Source organism: Bubalus bubalis, chromosome 20 (genome assembly GCF_019923935.1).
Source record: "Bubalus bubalis isolate 160015118507 breed Murrah chromosome 20, NDDB_SH_1, whole genome shotgun sequence".
Taxonomy (NCBI): domain Eukaryota; kingdom Metazoa; phylum Chordata; class Mammalia; order Artiodactyla; family Bovidae; genus Bubalus; species Bubalus bubalis.
Window position 1 is genome coordinate 38,792,649 of NC_059176.1, and position 25,447 is coordinate 38,818,095.

Genomic DNA, 25,447 nt, shown 5'->3' on the forward strand with positions numbered 1-25,447 from the left:
GAGCATTCATGTATGAGTTTTTGTGCACTGTTTCATCTTTTTTGGATACATATCTAGGAATGGAATTGCTTGTATACTTTTATAACTTTGTGTTTTACATTTTGAAGAACTGCCTACTATTTTACAAAGTGATTGACCCATTTTACATTCCTACCAAATAATATACAAGGGCCCCAATTTCTCCATACAGTTGCTAGCACTTGTTATTATCTTTTATTATAGCCATCCTAATGGTTGTGAAGTGGTATCTCATTGTTGTTTTGATTGACTTTTTTTTTTTGGATGACAAATCATATTGAGCATTTTTTGTGTGTACTCTTTGGCCATTTGTATGTCTTCTTTAGAGAAATGTTTATCCACATTCTTTGTCCATTTTTTAATTGAATTGTTTGTTTTTTTGTTGTTGAGTTGTAAGATTTCTTCATATTTTCTGGATGTTAAACCCTTATGAGACCCTTAGTATGTTTTCTAAATACTTTCTCCCATTTTGTTGGGTGTCTTTTCACTTTCTTAATAATATCCTTTGATGACAAAAGTTTTAAATTTTGATGAAGTCCAGTTCATCTGCTTTTTGTTGCTTATGTTTTGGATGTCATATCCAAGAATCTATTGTCATAACCCAAGGTCCTGATGATTTACCCCTACGTTTTCTTCTAAGAGTTTTATGTTGTTTAACTAGGTTTTTGATCCATCTTAAATTAATATTTGTGTATGGTGTGAGGTGAGGGTGCAACATCATTCTTTTGCATGTGGATATCCAGTTGTCTGTCTCTGTTGGAGAGACTATTGTGTCCGCATTGATTAGACTTGGCATAACTCCTATCTGTTTAAACCTTTTTCACCTCTCTCCAACATAGCCATTCACTACAGTCGTTCTAGTCCCTTTACTGTCTCGGGAACCTACAGTGTTTATCCATTTGCCTCCTCATTTTTTGCCCAGAATCTTTTTTTTCTCCATGTTAAATGTTCTGATTTTTCCTAGTTCATACCAGACTCAACTTACCTCAGAATTCTTGAATTCGGAGCTTTTAATGCCATTCTCATCCTCTTACATTAAAGTATAAGATGAGCAGATTTCTAATCAAGTGGTTCTTAGGCCTCTGTCTCTTCCCTCCTTGTGGCCAGGAATCAGGCCTGATCTTCTCTATTTCCCATAGTGCTTATCCTGAGGAAATACTAGATAAATGAGTGAAATATAGTTGTGCTGTGACTTATATCAGTAGATGGTCCTTTTTGAGACATAAATTCACTGTCATCTGGTCTTACTGAGTAGGGAGCTGCCTCTGCAGTATCTAAAATAGAAAAAAAAAAGAATTCAGATCTTTCAGTGTGCTGAGGCCATTAGATACTCAGTAAACTGAGTTGGCATGTTTTTTTCCCTAACCAAGGCATTGTTTGGTATGCTTGGGAATTTCAGGATTGATCTAACAAAAATGATATGGAGCATGGAGAGAGAAAGACCCCTCAGCCCTTTTGGGGGGAGTGTGGCAGGGGGACTTTCTGTGAAGTTTTTAAAAACTATGTTCTAAACCAAATTGATGTTTTATTTAAAAGAAGTTGGGCCCTAGCCCATTTTTCATGGAACATGTAGGTCCCACATGAGGCTCGTTTAGCATGTCATCTATGTGACTGGCATAAGCTCATGGTCTCTCCACCGAGGAAACTGGGGGAAATGGTGCCAGCACTTAATGCTGCCCCTGAGCTAATGCCTGCTGGCTCCATGGTAAACACGGGCCTTTTCATAGGCTGGAGACAAAGTGACATTCGGAAGAAACAACATGTCGACAATTTCCTTAATAAATTTTGTACGAACACATTATTTCCACCTAATGGAAATGTAGCTCTCTTAAATAATTGAGAGGCTATATTCATCAGTGGCGAGTTCGGCTGGGATCTTTGTGAGCTAGGGCAGTCAACAACCCCTTGGAAGCTGAGTAATTGATATTTTACATGAGTGGCTAGGCTAGCTTTCAGGCAGGCCCTGTGTGCTCCTGCAGTCCCCACATGTAGCCCTCCTCTGTGACCCAGGCTGTCACAAAGCAGCTCCACACCGAAAGCTCCAGTTGCGGCCACTGAACTGCCCAGGCCAGGGGTTAGTAATGAATCCTTTCTAAAGTGGGAGCCAGCTTGGTCAGTTTCCTTCACTGTGATTTCTTGCTGTGTCTGCTGACCGGCCACTGCGTTAGCACAAGGCCTTGGTTTTAGTAAAGAGCGGTGATGGGCGACGTCCAGCATGCAGCTCATTTTTATGTGCCAGAAGATGGTAACGTGTGCTGAGGAATAACAACTACAGTGTTTGTTAAGTGAATGATGAATGAATGAATAAACAATGAGAAAACAAGTACTAGAGGAGGCTGACAGGAGTCGTGACTAAGCAAGAGACTTTGAAGGTAGGGCAGGACCGCAGTGAGGCAAGGAAGAGTGCCGGGAGGCACAGAGGTCAAAGACATACACTATTCTCAACACAGACAAGAGAATTGGACTTCCTGTTCTCAGGGGTGCCTTTCTGAGGTCTGGGGTTGTGTCACAAAGGCTTCCAGGCCATGAGTGGGCTTTTGGCTCTGCCAACCACATGTCCCATGGATGGGAAGAGAGACTGTGGGAAAACAGGGAGTTCCTTGGTAAGGCAGAGGGAGGGGGCACTTTGTACCTCCTGTACCTCCCTGGTGATTCACGTTGTTGCTTTTGGCCTTTTTGTACTCCTTAAGGAGCTGTGACCTTATCACAAAGAAGACTCAAATTGTTTAATTATTATTATTATTTTTTTAATTTGCAGGTTGTTCCTGAAATGACTGAGCTATTGAAGAAGAAATGAGTCATGACCATGTCTTAGGATGAAAATTGTATCATATTCAGCTGAAATCATAGAAATTCATGGCTAATATAACAATCATTGGAAAGTGTGGAGAGCTACATTTCATAATTTGAGGAAAATTTCTAACAGACACCAAATGCTTTTTTTATGGGGTTATTATTATTTCTTAATTATTTGTGGTTCTAAACAGTTATTTTTTGAAATTGTATAGCTCTGTAATACATAATAAAGCCTTTCCATAACTTTAAAACTATTACCAGAAATATGCCTATCTTTGTAAAGGAAGAGAGAGAATTGAAAAAACAGGAGTGAAAATTATTATTTATTCTTTGCTTGTGTTGTTCATGGATGGCTCTGTATTTTAGATAAAATTATAAACATGAATGTTCCCACCAGTCTAATCAACATAATCCAGTTGTTGAGACAAGGGAACTAGAGTGGTGAATTTAGAGTTAAAAAAGCATGGCCACAAAGTGTGAATATTATCTTAAATATATTCCAGTCTCTAGAAAATCATAGCTAATGGGACAAAAGCACACCAGCCTTAAACCTGAACCTGCTGGATGTATTTAGTTGACTTAAGTTGATTTAATTTTCCATTTCATTTTAAGATCTTGGCAGTTTATAGTTCTTGGTGTCTATAAATTAGAGGCAAGTGGAGAAGGGGCTGCATTGAGACAGTATGGCCTCTTATGCTAACAGATAGCTCAATGCTATTGTAAATGTTAAAAGTCTTGCTCAGAGATGGCTCTGGCTTTTCTTTCGCCCTCCTGGTGGCTTCCTTTGGACTGTCTTGGAAAGCAGCCAGGCATGCACGTCGGCCGCCTGTGCGGTGAGCTCTAGCACTCTCCCGTGCTGCCCCAGGGCGCAGGCTGAGGTTGAGAGCGCCACAGCGGCCAGGCGCCTGTGTGAGTGCAGCCCCAGGAGCAGAGGCTGGTGAGGTCTGGGCCAAGACTGCAAGAAGGTGTGGGCAGGGATCTGGGGTCTTAGAAAGGCCAGGAGTCAGCAGGCGAGTTGAATGAAAAGCACTGCCACCCTGAAGCCGAGCCACAGGAGGTATAATTGGTGACAAGAAAGATGGCAGGGAAGAGAGGGGAAGTGACTAGTGATACACAAAGGGAGGGAGCAGAGGGCCCAGTTGGGCCCTTAGTGTGGCCCGCCTGGGGCTGATTAATTGAATCCTTTTTTGATGCATTATATTCACTTTCTGTGAAACACCCTTTGAAGTTAAATGTCACTGGCACTTCTGCCTTCTTATAATGAAATGAGAGGAGCAGCCAAGTAGTGCTCAGTGTTAGAACTGTAGGACCCTAGGATGCAGAGCTGAGAGACCATCTGGCTCAGCCCCCTTGTACAGAGAGGGATACTGTGGCACAGAGAGACGTGAAGGAGCTGAAGTGATTTGTCCAAGGCCATGTAATTTGAATTTCTCTTGCAGAAGTAATGCCTGTATCTTGTTGCTATCTTTGGGGCTCTCTTCCCAAGGAGGCTAACCTTACTCGGGGCCTTTTCCATTTACGCTTCATCCCTGTGGGATACCATAACTGGGGGGACAGGACAGAAGCAGAAGTGGTGGCTGCAGAGACACGCCCAGTGCATACAGGGTGTGCCAGCTCAAGGAGGTCCTTCCCAAGGGGTGTCTTGGTGTGGTTCTTAGCCTTGGGGTTGAACTGTTTGGTCTTTCTCCCTTTTGTCTCCCTCCTGTCACAACTGTCCTGCTCCAGCTTCAAGCAGCTGTTCAGTTAATTTACTGGATACAATTCATCATCATCATAATAGCATTAAGTAGGGGCTTCCCAGGTAGTTCTGTGGTAAAGAATCCACCTGCCAATGCAGGAGACCTGCGTTCAGTCCCTGGATCGGGATGAACCCCTGGAGAAAGAAAAGGCAACCCACTCCAGTATATTGCCTGGAGAATCCCATGGACAGAGGAGCCTGGCGGGCTATAGTCCATAGAGTGTCAAAGAGTCAGACACGACAGAGCAACTGAGCACACACGTGGCACTTATTATATGTCACATACTAAACCCCTTCAGTCCTCACAACATCTGTAAGATAGATGCTATTCTTATCCCTGTTTTACAGATGAGGAAGCTGAGGCAAAAAGAGGGTATGTAACTTGCCCAATTTCAGACAGCTCACAACCGAGAGCCATGATTTGGAACCAGGAAGTTTGGCTTCAGAGCAGTGGCCTCACCAGTGTGTGTTTCTGCCGCACCTCGGCTGGAGGAACAGGGAGTGGCTGCATGGTTCCCTCAGGTAAAGGGCACTCGGTGCCTGGTCCCAGGTGGGCGGGGCACCACTCAGGATCCTAGTGGAGGAAGAGAGTTGGTATCCTGGGCTTGTCTTTCCAGCAGGAATTTGTTCAACTTAGAAGCCCCTTTAAGTGCCCACTCAAAGTTTACCTTCAAAAGGGAGTTGTGTGAGACTGGGGCAAATTGTTAAAAACTACCATCTATGCCAGAAGGTACAATTTGACATGCCCTTTTTTTTTTTACTTGCTTAATGTTCTGTGGGAAACCAAGCTGTCAGTTCCAAATGACAGCCCTACATCTTGGCTTGAGGATTGAGCTGTAGCTCTGGAAGCAGTCTGGGCAAAAGTGTTAGGAATAGCTTTCTTTGGGGTTTGTGTGTATGCTTCCTGCCTTTCTCCCCTAAGACCTTTGAGGTCTTAGGTTAATGTCATACAGCCCCCAGGAACTTGGCTAATTTGTCAGAACACGAAGTCCCTGAGAGGGCAGGAGTATGTATGTAGGAAGGCAGCCATGTGAGGGCAGAGCTGATAGGTTCTTGAGGTTGTTTAGGTCAAGCAGATACTGGGAAAGACTGAAGGAAAGGGAGAAGGGGGCGGCAGAGGATGAGATGGTTGGACAGCATCACTAACTCATTGGACATGAATTTGAGCCAACTCTGGGAAAAAGTGAAGGACAGAGGAGCCTGGCATGCTACAGTCCATGCGTTTGCAAAGAGTCAGATGCAACCTAGCAACTGAACAATAAACAACCTCCTTACTATGGACAGTGAGGGCCCTGGTCTCAGCTCTCTGGCAGTTGAGAGGGTACAGAACCCAGCACTTCCCCTGGTCTCTCAGCAGTACATCGGGGCATATTCCCTTGGAGGCTTCCTGGCTCACCCAGCAGCTGTGCTGTGTGGGACTCTGGAGCAAACACCCGGATGTCTGGTCTGGCCACTGCAGTGACATAGCTTGTGGTCCTGACGGGGAGAGCAGCTTGCTGCTGGGCTCTGAGAATACAGGCTGATAGAGGCCCAGCCCTTGCCCTCAAGATCTGCAGCTAGCAGGGAAGATGAGATGAGACCCAAGTGATTAGAAAAGCAGATAGCATGCAGTCAGCATGAACTGCACATACAGGGAGGGCTCCTTCAGGGGGCCAGCTGCGGTTATTCCTCAGGGCGTGGAGGTGTTAACATGAACACGAGAGGCAGAAGTAGAACAGATGAGAGCTCGCATGCATCCTTGAGGCAGTGACGGGCGGAAACACAGTGTCGGGAGAGGGGTTGAGGGTGGCAGGTAGTTAAGGCCAGATTGTGGCAGACATTGGCTGGTAGGCTGAGGAGTCTGTTGTTTTTCCTCATGGGTCAGTGGTTCTCAAACTTTGCCCTCAAGGAATACTGCTGTTCAGGAGCTGGGCCAGAGATGATACTGTGAGAGCTCCTGATTTGCAGGAAAAATTAATAGAATTTCCTAATCTAAGTCTTTCTTGCATCCTTTTTTCTAAAACTCCAGTTGCTGCTACATCTGATCCTACTATAATCAGGTTCCAAAGTGAATGAACTGGTAACAAATGGGTATTTAACTAAGTAGGTCAGCAGGCACTGGCCCTCCACAGCTTTTGTTTAGTGAACAGGTGTTGAGTACTTAAAAATGCTCTCTGCTGGTTGTACTGTTCCTTGTTTATGTGTTAGAATTAACCGTGTCAGTATATCCAGAATCTTCCACAAAGAGCGGCATGACGTCCTGAGGCCCTGCCACCTGAACAGGTCTTTGGGAGCACCCTTCTGGCAACAGGGAGATGGATACTATACTAGCCTGTGTTGAGGAAGGCCTGCTACTTGATCTAGAGGAATAACATAAGCTGGTGGAGTGTTCAGGACAGACGGAGAGAGGAAGAAAAGATGGAAGCGATTAGGAGGCTGTTGCAGGAATCCTCTGGCCTTATGCCCTGAATAGGTTTGAGTGAAAGCTCTTTGGGTACAGAATGGGTCCCCTGAGACTGTGGAAATGGGTCCAGTGCTGTGGGCGAGGCTGGCAGAGAGTGGGGCTCGTCCTCCCAGGATAGTGCGGGAGCCACGCTGCCGGCAGAGCCTGGGCGTGCCTGTACTGGGCTGGGAGGCTTTGAATGAAACCCCAGCCGTAAGAGCTCTCTGTGCTGTTTCTGTGAGAAAGGGGAAGTCAGTTTGGTTGCATTTCACACCATCTCTCACGGGGGTAAGAGAGAGTTTTTGTTTTTGGTTCGTGTAAAAGTGTGCTTAAGAGGCTGGGAAACCCAGAGAACAGTATTGATTATAACAGATGGATTTGGTTAGCTGTTGCTGAACGAAAGGAGACTTGACTGATAACCTTGTTAAAAGCCCATTTAGGGTGATATATTGCTCCAACTTGTATAGCCCTAGGGTTTAAAAAATATTTTGTGGGGCACCCACATGAAGAAGAGTTGCTGATAGTCCTTGGTTTATAATAGCACTCTCATGCAAGTTACCCGCTCAGAGGTGGAAAGGGTAGGAAACTGAAGAAGTCAGGCTCTCAGAAGTGATCTGCCCCAGGGCACAAAGCAGGTGGCAGAGCTGGACACAAACCAGAATTCTGGCAAATACTACGTGTTAAGAACCTACTAGGTGCATTATCTTTCCTTCTCTAATACAACAGTCCCCAAAGTGGGCATCATCACCCCTACTTTCTGGAAGAAGAAATGGGCTGAGCAGAGGCAGTTGGTGAGATATAAAACCTGAGCTGACTCCAGGCCTGAAGAGCTTGGCCTTTGCACCAGGCTGCCCCCAATATATTCCAGCTTCTCTAGGACTCTCTCCTCTGGTTTGCATTGTCTCAAAACAGCAAACTTGTCATAGAAGCATGGAAGAGTGATGGGTGATAGAAATAGGAATTTATTGGGAAGGAAGCTGGCGTTTACTTTCTTTGGTGCCCGGATTGGTGAGTAGTCAGGCCATGGTGAGGTTTTCTCTGTCCAGGCTTCCCCATCTTTGCCTCCCACAACTGGTCTCGTGGTTTTGGGCACTCAAGTCCGGCTTGGAGGGCTGTTTCCCTTCCCAATGTGGGGGCTGCACGGGGAACTGTGAGGTCTGGGACCTGGGCTGAGGACTGAGTGGGCTGCTCACCAGGACACTGGGGTTCTCATCCTGGTTCTAATATGGTCTCAGGGGTGCCCTGGTCACATTCCTTCTCCTTTTAGGCTTCATTTTCCTCATCTGTAAAGTGGCAAATTGCACTTGGTAATCTTCCAAGATACCTTCAAGCTTCAACCTGTGTGAACGTGTTGGCAGATATCAAACAGCTTAGGAAAATGGAGACAAGAACCACTTTGGAGAGCTGTGCTGAGTGCTTTACAGACATTATTTCATTCAAGCTTCATAATAACCCCACGAGGTATTGTAGTATTCTCCACTCTGCAAATAAGAAAACTGAAGCTTACAGAGCTTAAAACGCTTGCCAAAGGGTTCACAGCTAGTGAGTGGTGACCTTAGGCTGAAGTATACCCTCAACCACATGCCATAACCTGAGTTCCTCTCTGGGAACACGGTGTGCGTGCATGCTAAGTCGCTTCAGTCATGTCCAACTCTGTACCCCTGTGGGCTACAGCCTGCCAGGCTCCTCTGTCCACAGGATTCTCCAGGCAGGAATACTGGAGTGGGTTGCCATGCCCTCCCCCAGGGGATTTTCCCAATCCAGGGATCAAACCTCCGTTTCTTATGTCTCCTGCACTGGCAGGCAGGTTCTTTACCACTGATGTCACCTGGGAACCCCCTGGGAACACAGAGGACGTGTTCCTAATCCAGCCTGACTGGGACCAGTTGCAGTGAAGGGGAGGAAGATGAGACAGCTGAGCTGAGTTCAGTAAAAATCAACCAATAATGAAGCATATCCCAGGTGAAAGGCCCAGCATGGCCAAGGCACAGAAGCACCAAGAACATGACACAGTCTGGACTCCAATCCCTCAGTCCCCTTTTAGCCTGATTCCTCCATTCTAAACCGTTCTCTGCTGAGGGAAGCAGGGGGCTTTGTACTGGATATGGTCTGTACACTGGCTTACTTTTGTGGCATTTAGCAAACCCAGGTCCAAGAACACCACGCCTCTTCTTTATGCAGTGGAGGTGGAGGTGAGCCTACCTAGTTATGAGGCCTAATTGATGTTGGGGAGGCTCCTAGAGCGCTTGGTGAAAGGTGCCCTGTAAATCTCAGACACTGAAGAGTTCTGCCACATTCGTCACAGTATTTAATGTCCTGATTGATCTCCAGGGTAGTCAATTTCATTTGCTTGTTTCAGGATGAATAGGCAGCCTGCTCCCCTATGCTATAGCCTGGGGCTCTGCATAAAATTATGCCAGCGCTGTCTCTTTGGTAGTTTGCAATAAATTTAGCAGCAAATGTTCCATCATTTTCTTTGGATAATTAAATTAACTATTCACCAAGAGACAATACTAAACTTTTCAGTGCTGGAGCAAAGGGGAAAAAAAAATTCAGAGTAGTTATGAATTCATCATTCAGTTTATGCCATGGAAATGTAGGTTTGGGGTTTATACTGGGAAAAGGAGAGGAAGGCAGATAAAGGTGCCTCCTGGAACAACAGTGCTTTAACTCAGGGTGACTCTGGGGCATTATTTATGGGGGAACCAGTGGGGATATATGAGCAGGGTGAGCTCAGGAGGAGCAGACAGTGCCTGGGAGTGGGGGTGGGGCACACGTCCTCTCAGCCCCTTCTGCCACCCTCTTCTCGCACCAAACTATCAGCAGCAGCAAGTGAAATAACTGAGCTTGTCCCGGGCAGCCTTCCCCAGAATTGCTGAACGTGGATAGGGAGCACAACACCCAGGCATCCATTATTAACAAGGATGGGGCCTGCTTGTGTCTCCCTTGAAACACTCTCACAGGGCTTTCCCTTCCATTATGTGTGAGTTGTCCCCGCAGCCCTCACAGGGGCGGGTGGGGGTGGAGGGATGAGAGTCGTCATTCCTGCTGTACAGGGCAAGGATGCAGATCCAGGATTCACTGGAAGCCATACAGCAAAACAGAAACGGGGTTGAGCTGAGAATCTGGGGCTTTGGCACACACCCTGTGTGCACCACGGCAGCTGGGTGGAGGGTGGAGGTGGGGTATCCAGACTCCTCTTTCGCCCTGAGATGTCCTATCAAGCCCCCAGAGTTGTTGGGTATCCTTGTTAAGCAACTCTGTGCAGGGGTCCTATTGATTTGATAGTAAGATGTGCTAAGTCACCTCAGTCATGTCCGGCCCTTTGCAACCCTGTGGACTGTAGCCTGTCAGGCGCCTCCGTCCATGGGATTCTCCAGGCAGGAATACTGGAGAGGGTTGCCATGTCCTCCTCCAGGGGATCTTCCCAGCCCAGGGATCGAACCCGCATCTCTTACGTCTCCTGCTTTGGCAGGTGGGTTCTTTACCACTAGTGCCACCTGGGAAGCTTCTTTCTAAGGTGGCTTCCTTGGACCTCATCTCATTTGAGGCTCTCCTCAGCTCACAGAGAGTACAGCCCCACTCAGTCTCTTTAGAGATGAGGAAATCAGAGAGGAATGTGGGGGCAGCACCAGGGCAGGAGCTTCAGTCAAGAGCTTGGCGCGGAAAGGTGTTGCTGAGCTGAGAGTCACGGACGGAGTGAACAGCCACCATGCTGAAGGGAATCCCAGGCCACTGGCCTTTAATTAATTGTACAGGATCTGTGAAAAATTCCAGTCTGTGTGACCTGATCTGAACAACCAAGGTTTGGGTTGGAGGGCTGACTGGAGAGGAGCCGGCCGTGTCATTCAGGGAAGGCCTTACAGCTCCGCAGTCCCGGGTGGACTGTGAGCCAGGCCTGCAGGGCTCTGACCACGCCGCCCTGGGGGCCGGCCACCAGCACTGCTGACCCGGAGCCTTGTCTTGGCTGCCAGGTTTGGCACGTCAGGGAGCCAGCCAGGCCATGCGACTGGCTCCTCTCCAGCTTCCGTGGCAAGGCGGAGCCGGGAGGCTGGCCCTGCGGGAAGGGCCACAGGGCTCTGCAGGGATGGTGGGCAGGTCCCTCCAGCCTGAGGAGCCATGCAGGCTGACCGCTCCCTCTCTGGCTCTCCTGATGACACCTGGTTTAATTCCACGAAGTTCAGCTCGCCACATCCAGCATGGCATCTAATCCCGACAGACCTGGGTTTGAATTCTGCTCCTAGTTCAGCTGTATGCCCTTGGACAAGTCATTTCATAAGTCATCCTCTGTCTCTGTAAAGCAGGGAGACAGCACCCACTTTGCAAGACTGTGTTAGAGAGGGAAGACTGCAAAGAGCCCCCAGGACAACAGCAAGTGAGTAGGTGGGAGCCATTGTTGTGCCCACCGTCTTGTTGGCTTACAGGAGGCAGCAGCTGCTACTGGGCCCGCCTCCCTTCGGAGCGAGCCCCAGAGGGCGCTGACTGAGCGAGTCGACGAGCAAGGAGGGGGTCTTTCCCAGAGCAGCAAACCTCCCAGGGAGGGCTCGGGCTCCATCTCCACTGGCGCCCAGCTGCCCACCAGCTATAACTCTGGGCTATGGCACCCGGGGGAACCGTGAAAGCCAAAGCTTTTACTCTCCACCTCCTGCTCTCCAGGCTGAGACTCCACCCCGCGCCTGTCCTCAGGCAGGTGAGTGGCTTCCTCTGTCTTGCGCGCCCTCTTCCTGGTGACTGTGGACTCTGTCCTCAGAGAGGTCAGACCACATTGAGTCTCCATCTGCTTTTGCAGCAGCTCTAACACTGTTACTGCCTGGGTAGGCGGGAAGGCAACCGTGAGTGCTCAGGCAATTTCACCTCACAGCAATCTGTAAATGCCCTAAGAAACCAGCTGTTAAAAGTGGAACTCTTCTAGGTGGGGAAACTGAGGGAGAGAGTGGGGCCACTTGCCTACCATCTTACCCCACTGCTCTCCTCCTAGCCCTTTTCTCTGGAGAAGTCCAAGCAGAGGTGACTGCCAGCTAGCCACGGGGGTCTCACCTCCAGCACAGGACAGGCTCATTTACTTGACTGGGTGGCCAGCACTAGCCCATGAGCTGGGGCAATGGGAACTCAGCCAAGAGGGCATCACAGCTCAGCAGGCTGAGCCCGGCCAAGGAGGGTAGCTGTTTCTAGTCTAGCAGATGCAGACCACTAAGAACAGATCCCGCAGCTCCTGCCCTAGAGATTATAAATCATGTAATGCCCTCCAGCCCATGTGTGACAAACCCAGGAGTGACCACTTCGCTTTCAAAAGCTCTACAACTTGGGAGCCCCAGCACCTAGCACACCGCCAGGCAGATACGAGCTCATTTCAGTGCCTCTCTTGTGAGTGTGAAACCTCAGGGAAGTTTCTTAAACCTCTGAGCCTTGGGTCCTACACCTGTAAAATGGGCCCAGTGATACCACCTCACAGGGCCACTGGAAGGGTTAAAGCAGCCCAAGGGGGTAGAGGCCTTACAGAGTGCTCAGTCATGGCAGCTGTGAATAACTCTGCTGCTGGTGATGGAATGCCTCAGATCACACCCCAAAACAAGCTCCATTTGACACTGTTCCCTTTAACATCTTTTTTGACAAATGCTGATCTCCCCATGAATAAGGAGAATGTTCTTTGTGGCCTGGGGGCCGGCAACCAGCCCATTTAGGAGCAGTGACCTCATCAAGAAATTCATTTGAGGCAACGGGAGCCCTTAAACTGAGAAAAAAAAATTCTCTTCCCTTTTTCTTCTGGACAGCGAAAACAAAACATAGTCATAAACAAAACCCCTGGGGGCTCTTCAGCAAGGGACACACTGATCAGGCTCACCAGCCCGGGTTGGAGTTTGGGGAGCCGACACAGTGATGGAGGAGGGGGCTCAGAGGCTGGGCCTGGGCCTCAGCAAGGCTGTGAGGGATCTGGGGCAGGGGCCAGCATCCCCAACTGCTCGTGGGGAATGAGAAGGGGGCCAGCATTCATGCACACGGCCGGGTGGATGGTGGTGCCCGGCTGGGAACCTGGGAGGAGCAGCAGGCTGCGAGCAAGACCTCTCGCTCAGCTTTGGGCCTCTTGAGATCCCTGAGGAACGGAGCCCTAGGTCAGGGAGCTGTGTCTGGGAGTTGCTGGCAAGGAAGACAGAATTCTGAGCTCCTCTGTGGTGAGGAGATGAGTGAAGAGAAGGTACTGGTCCAGAGTCACACAGCCAGGCAGTGTGAGCGCTTCCCTCCTGGGGTCTAGGGCTCCTCTAAAAAGGCCTCAGGGATACCAGAGAGGAGCTGGGGGGCTTCCTTGGTGGATTTTCAAGGCCAACCCAAGCCCAGAGGAGCCACTCTGGGGTCCTCACCTGGAGTAGCAGCCAAAGGATCACCTCTGCCAACTGGAAGTCTCAATGCAGGTGGTTTTTATTATTAAAGCCAAGATTGGAAAATGGCTCTCACCCCCACCCCGCAACCCTCCCACCCTCCTCCAGACCCATCCCTTTATGTCCCCAGAAGGTGGAAACTAGATTTGTCTCGAAAAGACTCAGAAACGCTCATGCCTAAATGAGAGAATGAAGACAAATGAGATAGGCTCAGATGGTGGTCTGTGTGATTGTGTGGGCTCCACCCGGGATTCCTGGAAAAGACGGCTTGGGGGGTGGGGCTGGAGAGCCCCTGCTCACAGTGCTGTTCCCGAGGGTCCAGGGTGGGCGTCGGGAACAAAGGCAACGGAAGAGGCTGAGCTGGCCCCCACGCTCTACCCTGCTGAAGCTGGGCCACAGGCTGGTTTTTGTAAAAGTGGTTTTAAAAAAAAAACCCCAGCCACGAGCACCACCCTCCCCTGAGCAGGGTGAGAGGAGGCGCCAGCTCTGGGCTTTGAGGTCTGAGGCGTGTGGCCTCCTGGCCTGGCGTCACCTCCCTGGAGGCAGGCAGCACCCTGAGGGAAGCCAGGAGGGCTCCTGGGCCCCTCATGTGACCCTTGGTGGCCACCGGGGCCCCGGGGGAGCATCGAGATGGCTGTCTCCCCGCCTCCCTCCCAGCCTGCCTGGAGGCTCTAGGCTTCAGGGACCCTGTGCAACTTCTGCTCTTTGGATTCCAAAGATCTGAACTTTTCCTCCAGCGCAGGCGCAGCCGGCTGGAAATGGATGACAGGCTTGATCTGAAAGACGGTGAAGCCCTCCCGGTTCTTCTGGTTAAATAGACTCACCCTGTGCTCCAGCTCAGGGCTGGGCTGGGCTGAGCCCTCTGGGCTGGGCTGGGCAAGGGGGGCGGAGTCCAAGGCCCTCTGGGAGTGGCAGGGGTCCTCCGACAGTGGGGACAACAGGTCCTGGACTGTGGCCTCTGCCGTATGCTGCTGAGACGGCGGCGGGGGCAGTGGCAGGGCGGAGGGGCTGGGCCTGGGGGACGGCTCCTCGCGGGCGGCGCTGCAGTCCGTGGAGGAGCCCAGCGTCTGACTGCTGTCACTCTGGGCCCGGGTGCCGGAGCTGCGCGTGGAGCGGGTGGCGCTCTCGGAGCTGGCGCTGCCACCGGTGCCATCGCTGCCGAGCTTCAGGGGCACGTCGACGGAAAAGAGGTCAGACGAGACGTTGGGCTGGTGGATGTCGATGGCGGCCGTGGTGACCACGCACACAGCTGGCTCTGGGACGCCGCTGTCTGCAAGAAAGGAGGGGTGCGGGTCACACTCCACCCTGGCCGCACCTCTGCGCCCTGATGGGGGTGGGGCTAGATGGTGGGGGTGAGGCTTTGCTGGGAGAGGCCCTGGGAGATGGTCCAGGTTTCCAATATTCGCCACCTGCCCTGAGGGAGAATTATGCCTCCCTATCAGGTGCAGACATGTGACAGGCCTCAGCCAGTCACCTGCAGGAAGTGACCGGTGGCGTTTCCTGGAGAAGCTACATAAGCCAGCTGTGCTCTGCCCGTGCGGTCAACACTGTTCGAGAAGGCATGACAACTGTTCTGTCTGCTGGGAGATAGCGTAAAGATAACAGCCTGGCCAAAGAGCCCCTGGCCAGTGTGCCCTGGCCCTTTGTTGGTTTATTTAAACCACTCAGATGTGGGGCTGTTGTCCCTGGGCACAGCGTAACTGAGCCCATCCTGACTAACTCAGCACAGTGTGCTATGACAAGGGATCTGAATGTCATGGTCAGCAGGACTCCAAGTTTTAAAAGGGTCCAGTGTGAGACTCATGACCAGAGCTGTGCCCTCAGAAAACTGATGAATTTCTACAGGATGCATTATAAGTGGAGGGTGGAGGACATCCCAGAATGTCTTCACTCTAAGTGAGAAGTATCAAGGGCCTGAATTACAGAAGGCATAGTGTGGGCAAGGTTTCTCTCTAAAGTGGTAGGGAGAGTGGGCTGGGAGAGAGGTTCAGGCTAGAGATGGTGGTCTTTGAGATCAGCAGGTTGGATAAGGCTTTGGAAGAGGAGAAAGGGAGGGAAAGAGGCCTTAAAGGGGCTAAATTCCAGAAAAGATAAAATTCAGATGTATTCAGGATGACCCACACTATAACCTTCTAGCCTTAGAATGGAGTTTACAAGGATTTAAGGGCTCAGCAGTAAAGAATCTGCCTGCAATGCAGGAGGCTGGGTTCGATCCCTGGGTCAGGAAGATCTCCTGGAAAAGGGAATGGCCACCTACTCCAGTATTCTTGCCTGGAAAATTCCATGGACAGAGAAGCCTGGTGGACTGCAGTCCATGGAGTTGCAAAGAGTTGGACACTACTGAGCAATGAACACTTTCACTTTTCAAGGGCTGTGAAACCCAAACCTTACAAGACTCAAGACACTGGCTAAAGAGAAACAAGATCCTGAAGGACTGAGTATTATTTTAAAACTCAACCTTTCTCATATGAAAACCACTAGGTCCCCTGAGACTTTCTGAAGTGCAAGAATGAAGCATAAACAAGGACATGCCCAGTGCCTGTTGCTTCTCACACCCAATTATGCATTATCTCACCCCGCTCACGCTCATCCTGAAAGGTTCTCAGGTTGGGAAGTGCTGAGGTCATTAATTCCTAGATTCCAGCCCCTTTCCACCCCAGGGTCCCCCACGCACATCTTGGAGCACTCCCATCCCAGCACTCGAGCTCAGGTGCCAGAGTTTTCTGGGAACTCTGCCTGCGGCTATGGCTCACAGGGGCCAGGAGATGGACAGCCTGGTCGAGCTGTCCCTGGCCTGGATGTTAGGGGTTGCCAGGGTCACCTCTGGCGTGGGGCCACACAGAGGTTCTGGTACCCATGGAATAGCACCAACACAGACTTACCACTGCTGGGCCCATTGTAGTACTGGCTGATGTAGCTGTTCATGTCATCTTTCACCGTGGCTTCTGTGGAGGTGAGGACAGAGAAGGGTGAGTGAGGGCAAGCTGGACAGTCCAGGAGCAGGGGCTGTGGCCAGTTCGTGCTCCTCCCCCCAGTGCCTCTACCCCCATCACCACGAGGAGGCACTGGTCTCCCACAAGCTCCCTGCCACATGGTTCCTCCAGGGGGACCACATGGCTCATCTGCCCCAGTGCTGGGCTGGGTATCAGGGACCCAGGTTCTGATGAAGCATCCAGCTTGCTGTGTGATATGAAGAAGCCCTTTCCTTCTCTGAGATAAGGGCCTGGAAATAGTCCTTTGGGGCTTTCCCTGCCTGGATAGCCTGAGTCTCTGAATCCACCTGAGTTTCTCACAGTCACCAGGAAAGCTCTCCTCAGTGCAAAAGCCTCAGAGTGTTGTTTCAGCCGCACACAGCCAGCTGCAGAGGCAGATCTTGGACGACAGCGCCCTCGGTCTTCCACACTGCCCAGGAATGGACACAGGTGCTGGGCACCCCCAGCCCTGCTCCCAGCACCCTGCTCCCAGCACATGGTGGGTGCTCAGTAAAGAGTTGCTGAATGAATAGCCAATGAGAAGGTGTAAAGCTGTCCAGGTCTCAGGAGATGGCATGGGAACAGGGTCTCAAAGAATTGGTTCGTTGTTCTGATGGGGTGGGAAGGGATGAGAGAGGAGAGAGAACTTGAGAGAGGTCTGAGCATGGTGAGGGGCGGGGGTGGGGAATGGACAGCAGAGGACAGGAGACCCCAAAGCCATCCTAAGGAGCTCAGCCTTGCCCCAAGCACAGTGAGGAGCCACAGCAAAGTGTGAACAGGCTCAAGTGTGAGGCACTCCCAAGGGTGCGCTGAGTGGCTGGGAAGGTGTCAGGCTGGACGGGAGACAGAAACAGCAATGCCCAGGGGAGGGAAGACAGGTCCTGATGAGGCTGCAGGCGAGGATGGGGGTCTACACGCCACAGAAGCCTCAGTCTGCAGGTGATGGAACCTGCTGCTCTCCGTGGCTGCCCTCCTGACACACCTGAGATCGCTGCAGAAGCCTGTCTGCCCTGACACGGGGAGGCCGGTAGCGGCACACACAGCAACCTGGCTCTTAAAAGCTTTTTTGGCCTCTCTTGATCTTTAAATGCCTGTGGCCAGAGGTGTATTCTGCATTAATGCCTGAGCTGAGGCAGGGGCCCCAGGCTGGCTCCAGGCCCTGCTTCAGGATCAACCAGCAACGCGCCTCAGAATCAGACAGCAACACTCTTCTCCGTGGCTCTTCATAATTTATGTTTTAAATGCTGTCTAGCCCTGCAGGCTGCCCCGGGAAGTGGGAGGAGGCCAGTGTGACTGCTCCTGGCAAGCAGTTCCAGGGCCACCAGGTCCACTGGGCCAGAGAGGTCTGGTCACTGATCTTGGTATTATCCTGAGGGACCTGCAGTGTGGCTGTAGAGGGCCATGTCACGAGGGCAGGACAATAAACTCGGCTAAAGTAGCCACAGACCGGCGAGTCCCACAGGGGCTCATGTGCAGGAGGTGGCCTCGAGTGAATGAGAAACACCCAGAGCCTGGGTTCCTGGGCTGCTACTGCCACTGGCCCACCACGGGAACCTGGGCAGGTCACATCCCCTCTCTGGGCCTCAGGTTTTCCATCTGTACCATGGGGGAGCGGCTGGGGCTCTTCGAGACCGTGACAGCCAGGCTAGCTGGCTCCGGGCCCCTCAGCCAGCCCTGAAGTTCAAGAGGTGAGAGAGCAGAGTGGGAAGGGACCGGAGCCATCAAGGAACCGCACTCCCGCTGACCCCACCCTGTGTGAGCATCCTCTCATCCCTGCCTGGGCTCTGCCCACCATGGCCTGAGCCCCTCACAGAACGGGCCTCCTGCCTCTCTGTTGAGCAGCTCTAATAATCAGATTCCTCTGTGCTCAGCGGGGGTGGCGTGCCTGGCCCTCCACCTCCAAGGAGCACAGGGCTTCCTGGGGACCTCCACTCTGTGGTCAGGCAGCCAGTCTCCGTCTCCTTAGGAAGGGCCCACTCTGGGAGGCCTTGCAGATCTGGGTCCTGTCCCCACATGCCCCAAGGCCACACCCCACTTCTACTTACTACATGACAGACCTTCCAGCGCTTACAAAGTCCTCACGTCCTTCCCAAAATGTCTCTTCTCCTGAGAAACCCCTGTCCATTCTTCACTCCTCCCTGGTTTTCCAGCCTCTCAAGTCACTATAGGCTCCAGATGTGACCAAAACAGGGGAAGGGAGGCAGGAGGGAGCTGACTGTCATTGTGTCCTTCAGAGCTCCAGACTGCGGATCGGGCACTTCACACAGCCTGCGGATCGGGCACTTCACACAGCAACTTCCTTTCATCTTGCTTAACAGGTGGGTCCTCCTGGAGATCTGCTGGGATCTTCCCCTCACACAGCCTAACATCCTCCAATCAGGTTCAGCAACCACCCTAACTCTGCTGACTCATGAGTGTGGCCAACACGGATGCCCAGGCCAGGCCTCCTCTGCAGGCGCTGGGGCCAAGCCAGCCAGGCCTTCACCACACAGTGGCCATATCGGCTCCACAGAGGACTTCACATTTATCATCACAGGCAAATGTCAGCTTGTTGGTTTCAGCCCAGAGCCTGCTGAAAGCATTCTGAATCTTGATTCTGTCTGCTAAGGTATTCTCTCTTGTACCTCAGTGTTGCCTATTCAATTGAGGATGCTCAATCTTCATCAAAGCCGTGGATAAAAGTAACCTGAGCCAGGTGACCTTCAGCCCAGACATCTCTCAGCTTCTGACTGGTCTGGCCAACCGGACAGCTTCTCCTGGATGACCTCCTGCCACCTCTGACTCAACGTGTCCAAAAGAGAACTCAGTTTCTCCCCCCACCTCCACCTTGGTGAATGGTACCCTGGGACCCTGGTCATTTCTCCATGCTTCTTCTCCATTCTTACCAGGAATTCAGCTCCTGCCGAACCTGTGACCAGTCAAGGGACCCCCAGATGCCCTCTGCCATCCAGCCTTGGGTCAGACCTCACACTTTTCCCTTTGGCCTCTCATCATGCCTGCAGGGATTAATAAACGGGATTGCTCACTCCATGGATGTGCCTGACACAGAACCTAGATCTCCAGGCGGCCACTGCAGGCCTCTCCAGTCTGCATTTGTTCCCTCTGCTCCAAACCTGTACCCACCCAGGGGCCTCAGAGTGAGTTTCAAGACAGTCAGAGCAAGGCCTTGCCCAGGTTGATCCAGTGTTGATCGCCACCACCCCCCCCCCCCACTCTCTCTGCTTCAGGCAGGCCCCTTTCTCCACACTGACCACTTGGGCTGGGGCTTTGTCCCCTCCCACACAGAAGCCACATTTTACTCAGAGTCTCGCCAGCACTTAGCATGGGGCTTGGTGTATGCTACCCACCAATAAATAGGATGACTGGACAGTGACTGAGGCTGAGTCCAGGGCCTGCAAGACCTCCCTGGACCATTCCCCTCAGGCTCTGAGACACTCCCTGCACCATGAAGCATACAGCCTTGCTCTTGGTCCCTGGTACTTCCTGCCCAGAGCCTAATGACTACTGGTGTCTGGGAGCCTGCAGGGAGGGAATGCAGGCAGGCACGGATGCATGTGGCCAGGAAGAGGCCATCAGTGAGCCCCGACATGGGGCTGCCCACCCTCCATCTAAGAGAACCCCTGCCCCAAGGTTTGCTTTGATTTGGTACTAAGGAGCCCTAAGGCCATGTAGGAACTGCCCCACAGGAGGATTGGGTTGGCTGACCCTGGAGGGGTGAGAAAGAAGGGCTGGTACAAACTCAGGCTCCAGGACAAAACAGCCCAGGTGCCAACCCCAGCTCTGCAGACATCTGCTCTGTGTCCTTAGGCAAATCCCTGGCCACTCTGAGCCTCAGCTTCCTCAGTAAAATGGGAATAAGAAATACCTACTTGCTGGTGAGCTATACGTTTCACTGGGATGATGAAGGTCAAGTCTAACCTGGGTCTGTCCATCACCTCCCTGAAACCCTGGCCCACGGTGCTCCCTGCTGGCCCCTAAGTCTCAGGTCATTTCTGTGGCAGCTGCCGCAGCTGCTCTCAACCACCCAGCACCTTTCTTCCTAGGGCATGAGCGCTCCACGCAGCCATCCTGACCGATCCTCCCAAAGCTGGTTGAGTGCTGTGGCGGCGGTGCTCATTATGTGGGTGTGCTCCTTGGGCAGAGCCCCAGCCTGCCCAGCGAGGTGGAGCGAGAGGGCGGTGAGTCAGGGGGCCTCCCTGGGTGGCAGGACTGGCCAGGCTGTGGGCTGGGAGTCAGGAGTCAGGATGGCACACCCACACGTCCTGTGCGGATCCGAGCCCAGAGGCAGGCCTGATTCCTGGCCGGGGCTCCCACTGCCACACTCCGAGCTGCTGCCCCACAGCTCAGCAGCCCTCATCGAGAAAGGACACTACTGTGTGCAGAGCACCAGCTGTGTACCAGGCCGAGGGCAGTGCGTGTGGCTGAGTGCTCAGTCCTTCTCAGTGGGGTGTGCTTCTGCTCCTAGTTGGGACCATTCGAGTTCAGACCCAGGACAGCTGCATAATTTGTGGGGCCCTTTGTTTAAAAAGCATTAAGGCCCAGAAATAAACTCACCCGTATATGGTCAATTAATTTACAGCAAAGGAGCTAAGAATATACAAGGAGGAAAGGAAAGTCTCTTCAGTAAGTAGTCCTGGGAAAACCGGACCCCTAACTTACACCATACACAAAAATTTACTCAATGAATTAAGACTTGAATGTAAAACCTGAAATCATAAAAGTCCTAGAAGAAAACATAGGCTGTAGGTAAGCTCCTTTACCTTGGTCTTGGCAATGATTTTTTTGGATTTGACACTAAAACAAAAGCAATGAAAGCAAAAAATAAACAAGTAGGACTATACGAAACTAAAAAGCTTCTGCACAGCAAAGGAAACCATCAACAAAACGAATGGCAACCTACTGATTGGAAGAAAATATTTGCAAATCATACCCGGCAAGGATTTATATCCAAAATATATAAAGAACTCATACAACTCAATAGCAAAAAATAACCCAATTTAAAAATTGGATCTGAATAGACATTCTCCTGAAGAAAACACAGGGTAGGCCAGAGGTACATGAAAAGGAGCTCAGCTTCACTCAACTTAAGGAGTGCAACTACGCGCAAACCAGAACCACGGGGAGACGTCCCCTCGCGCGTTATAATGGCTAGAAGCACAAGGACAGAGATAGTAAGTGGTGGTGAGACGGCAGAGAAAAGGGAACCCCAGTACACTGTTGGTGGGAATATACATTGGTGTGGCCACTCTGGAACACAGTATGGAGGTTCCTCAAAAAAAAAAAATAATAGAACTACCATATGATCCAGCAGTTCTACTTCTGGGTATATATCTGAAGAAAACAAAAACACTCATTTGAAAAGATGCATGCATCCCAATGTACACAGCAGCATTATTTATAATAGCCAAGATATGGAAATGACCTAAGTGTCCAAGAACAGATGACTGGATAAAGAAGATGTGGTACATACACACATACACACACATACACACACACACACACACACACACACACACACACACACACACACATACATACAATGGAATGTTACTCAGCCATAAAAAAGAATGAGATCTTGACATCTGCAACAACCTGGATGGACCAGAGGGCATTGTGCTTAAGTGAAGTAAGTCAGACAAAGACACAGTATGATCTTACTTATATGTGGAATCTAAAAACAAAACCTGAAACAAACAAATGCTCTGAGCTCAGAGATACAGAGAACAGATTGGTGGTTCTCAGAGGCAGGGGTTGGGCAAGCAAGAGAGGGGCTGTGAAATGGGTGGGCAAAGGGGCTCCAAAGGTACAAACTTCCGGTTATACAGTAAATGTCACGGGGATATGCTACAATATGGTCACTATAGTTAGTTCTGTATGGTATATTTGAAAATTGCTAAGAGAATAAATCTCAAAAGTTCTCATCACAATAAATAAAAATCTGTAACTATGCATAGTGATGGATGCTCTCTAGACTTACTGTGATTCTCCAACATATACAAGTATTTCCAGGTATACCTGAAATTAATATATCAATCACTGAAAGAAAAAACATAAAGAATTTTAAGAGAGTGACACCAGAGCAATGAACCAAGTGTGACGCCCTCGGTGACTGCATGGGTCACCCCACCATGAAGCCAGTCCAGAGAGGTCAAGTAACTTGTTCAAGGCCAAGTTGAGATTCAAACCCAGCCCTGAGTCTGAATCCCACCTCTTTCTTTCAGAACCACCCACACCTCCCTGCCCTGGTATCTGCCTCTCTGCTTTATGTGAGGTGCCCCAGTCTGGGTCTCCAGTGCCCCCTATCAGGAGGCCAGTGATGGCAGAAAGCCCGACTTGCCCGCATCAGCACACAGGCCTCTCCTCTCCCAAGGTGAGACCCGGTGCACCTCGGTGGAGGTTTCTCCAAGCGCTGGTGCGGTGTGGGGGTGGCGGGGGGTGGACGCCGAGGTTCACTGTGATATATGGTAAAAGCTGTGGCACCCCCACCAGGGGCTGTAATTCATAAGTTATGGGCGAGCTTCAAGGCTAATAAATTTGGGAGGGAAGTATTAATGACTACACAGGGGCACTGTGAACTTGGCAGGCCCCAAAGCCTGGAACTTTGCAGTCCGGGTTTTAAAAATGATTTGTGCTGGAGCAAGTTTAAACAGAAGCGGGTTGGCGTTAGTCTGACAGTGACCCGCTGGCAACCGTGGGGACTGCAGGAGCTGCTTCTCCTGCCACGACTGAAGCTGGCACTCCCACCCCCGCTGCTGCCTCCTTCCCCACCCCCGTACCAAGAGAGGCCGGCCCTCCCCTGAGGCTCCAGAGACTTATTGCTGATGTCTGCAGGTTAATCCCCGGATTGTCTGTGTACTCCTGTGACACGCTGAGCCTTGGGGCCCTTGCTGGCCTGAAGGTCATGGTGAGCAACAAATGCTGCCCTTTCTCCCTCTCCAGCGTGGCCCAGACCGCCCCTAGCTTGTCTAGCCATGATTTCTAACATCATGGAAATCCCTCTCTGGACACAAATCCCGGTCAGAGAGAGATGAGCTGGGGAGCCCTGACTCCCCAGCCCATCCGAGGCCGTGAATCATGCATGCCACTTGCTAGCCCGGCAAGGCTTCTGCTCTCTGTCTCCGGGGAACTGCCTTTGCTATTGACGGCTCTGGGGGTTGGCAGTCAAGTGACAGGTTGGGAAATGTGCTAGTGCTCTGCTGAGTTGGGCAGGGCCGGTGTGCCCCTAGAGAGCTGGGAGGCAGGGATGTCACAGGGGAGACAAAGGAGAGCAAGGGTGGGGCTCCAGGGCTAGATGGGAGGGGCACTGGCATGGCTCCCAGGGGCGCACGTTTGCCAGCTCTGTGGGGGATCTGAGTGCCCTATTCAGACATGCCTCTAGTTTCCAGGAGGGGTGGCACAGAATCTGTGACCCCCCCCGGCTGGCACGTGTAGCCGATCACTTTCTCCCTTCTTATTCTGCCTCCCTCCACTTCCTGCTGGAAGGTGCCCACCGTGGGGACTGCAGGGAAAGGAGAACAGGGTGGAGAGGCAGGGACTCGTGGCTTCACAATACTAGAATGTGTGCGGTTACTTTAAATGCTTGGCTTGCTTGCAGACTCTGTGACCTCAGATCTTGACACCCTGTGAATCCAAGTGTGGCATCAGGTGTCCGGGATCTGGAGGTCATTGGCTGGTGGGGGGATAGTAATGGCCAGGCTGTTATCTCAAGAGCTAAGGCTCCTGGTGAGAGAGGCAGAGAGGTGCTGCAGAATGACTGGCTGTACAGGAGGTGCCACCTGAGCTCAGGTGTTCAACGGTGTGTGCTGCCGAAGACGGAACAGCGCTGAGTAGGCCCCAGCACCAGGTGAGCTGCAGTCTCAAAATGGGCTTGAGCAGCCACCACGGGCAGAGCATGGAGGCGGCTCCTCCACCTCACTTTGCTCCGTCAGCAGGAAGGTCCTGGGATGGGCCAGTTGTATGTGCTAAGTTGCTTCAGTTGTGTCCAACTCTGTGCGACCCTGTGGACTGTAGTCCACCAGGCTTCTCCCCATGGGATTCTCCAGGCAAGAACACCGGAGTGGGTTGCCATGTCCTCCTCCAGAGGATCTTCCTGACCCAGGGATTGAACCTGTGTCTCTTTAAGTCTCCTGCACTGGCAGGCAAGTTCTTTACCGCCTGCGCCACCTGGGAAGACCCTGGGATAGGCTGTAAACCTGCTCCTCTCATCCTTGGAAAACAGGACAAAGTGGGCAAAAGTTGCCACCAACTTCCAGAATTTTCAAAACGAAGATTCTCATATTCTGGATTCCCCATGCCCTGGCATGGGGAGCTGCAAGCCACAAGTGGGGTTTCTGGAGTGGGCTACTGCCAGAAGCCCCCTGAGCACTGAGAGAAGACCCAGGGTTGCAGGACCCATAGTGAAACAAGCGATGTCCACAGATTTGTTCTGTTCTTCAATCAGTTATGAGCTTGCAGACTATATTCCATGCAGATCACTCTGTGGGGAGCCTGCCAAGGGCCAGGTGTGGCCCTGAAGACAAAATGCGGGGGCGACCTGGCAAGTGGGAGTTCATATAAGGTCTCGAGGGAAGGACGTGGTGACCGGGAGCTGACTCTGAGACGGGTTTGAAGGATGAAAAGAAGTTTGGCAGGCAGGCCTGTCCTGCCAGTGAACAGCATGTGGAAAGCCTCAGGGACTTACTACTACACAGAACACTTCTCCAAACGCAGAGATGTTTCACTCAGCCGGAGTGAAAGTGAAGACGGAGTGCAGAGTGGAAGGAGATGAGACGGCAGGGAGCGGGAGGGGGCAAGACCATCAGGGGCCTTATATGCCACCTGTTACAAGCTGAGTCACCATGTCCTCCGCCTCCAAAGTCATATGTTGAAATCCTAACCCACAGGACCTCAGAATGTGATCTGATTTGGAAATGAGATTGTTGTAGACTGAATTAGTTAAGATGAGGTCATATATTGGAGTAGGGCGGGCCCCAGACCCAACACGGCTAGGGTCCTTGTAAAAAGGGAAATCCGGACACAGATGCCCACACAGGGAGGACACCATGTGAAGAGAAGGCAGAGGTCAGGGTGATGCTTCTACAAGCTAAGGGACGCCAAGGGTTACCAGCAGCACGCCAGGAGCCAGGGG

At 51.4% G+C, this 25,447-nt stretch overlaps 2 protein-coding genes and 1 long non-coding RNA gene across 9 annotated transcripts in view; 2 read left to right on the top strand and 1 right to left on the bottom strand.

Annotated features, from left to right (window-relative positions):
* The window catches only part of ETFA (electron transfer flavoprotein subunit alpha), a 70,147-nt gene extending 67,079 nt beyond the window's left edge, over nt 1-3,068 (top strand). Inside the window, exon 12 of the mRNA XM_006044406.4 lies at nt 2,777-3,068. Within this exon, the coding sequence (XP_006044468.1) occupies nt 2,777-2,815 (39 nt within the window). The 3' untranslated portion in view covers nt 2,816-3,068. The remainder of the gene's footprint in view (nt 1-2,776) is intronic.
* A 1,624-nt stretch (nt 3,069-4,692) lies between these two features.
* Nucleotides 4,693-20,185, top strand: LOC112580927. Its single transcript, XR_003105280.3, has 2 exons — nt 4,693-5,074; nt 18,639-20,185. It is a non-coding gene; the product is annotated as an uncharacterized LOC112580927 (long non-coding RNA).
* TMEM266 (transmembrane protein 266) overlaps nt 13,367-25,447 on the bottom strand; it is a 126,400-nt gene continuing 114,319 nt past the window's right edge. For all 7 annotated transcript variants that reach the window (XM_025271603.3, XM_006044404.4, XM_044932806.2 and 4 more), the window contains 2 exons: nt 16,231-16,293; nt 13,367-14,618 (listed from right to left, as the gene is read on the bottom strand). In XM_025271603.3, coding sequence (XP_025127388.1) covers nt 14,020-14,618; nt 16,231-16,293 — 662 coding nt within the window. In that variant the 3' untranslated portion in view covers nt 13,367-14,019. The remainder of the gene's footprint in view (nt 14,619-16,230; nt 16,294-25,447) is intronic.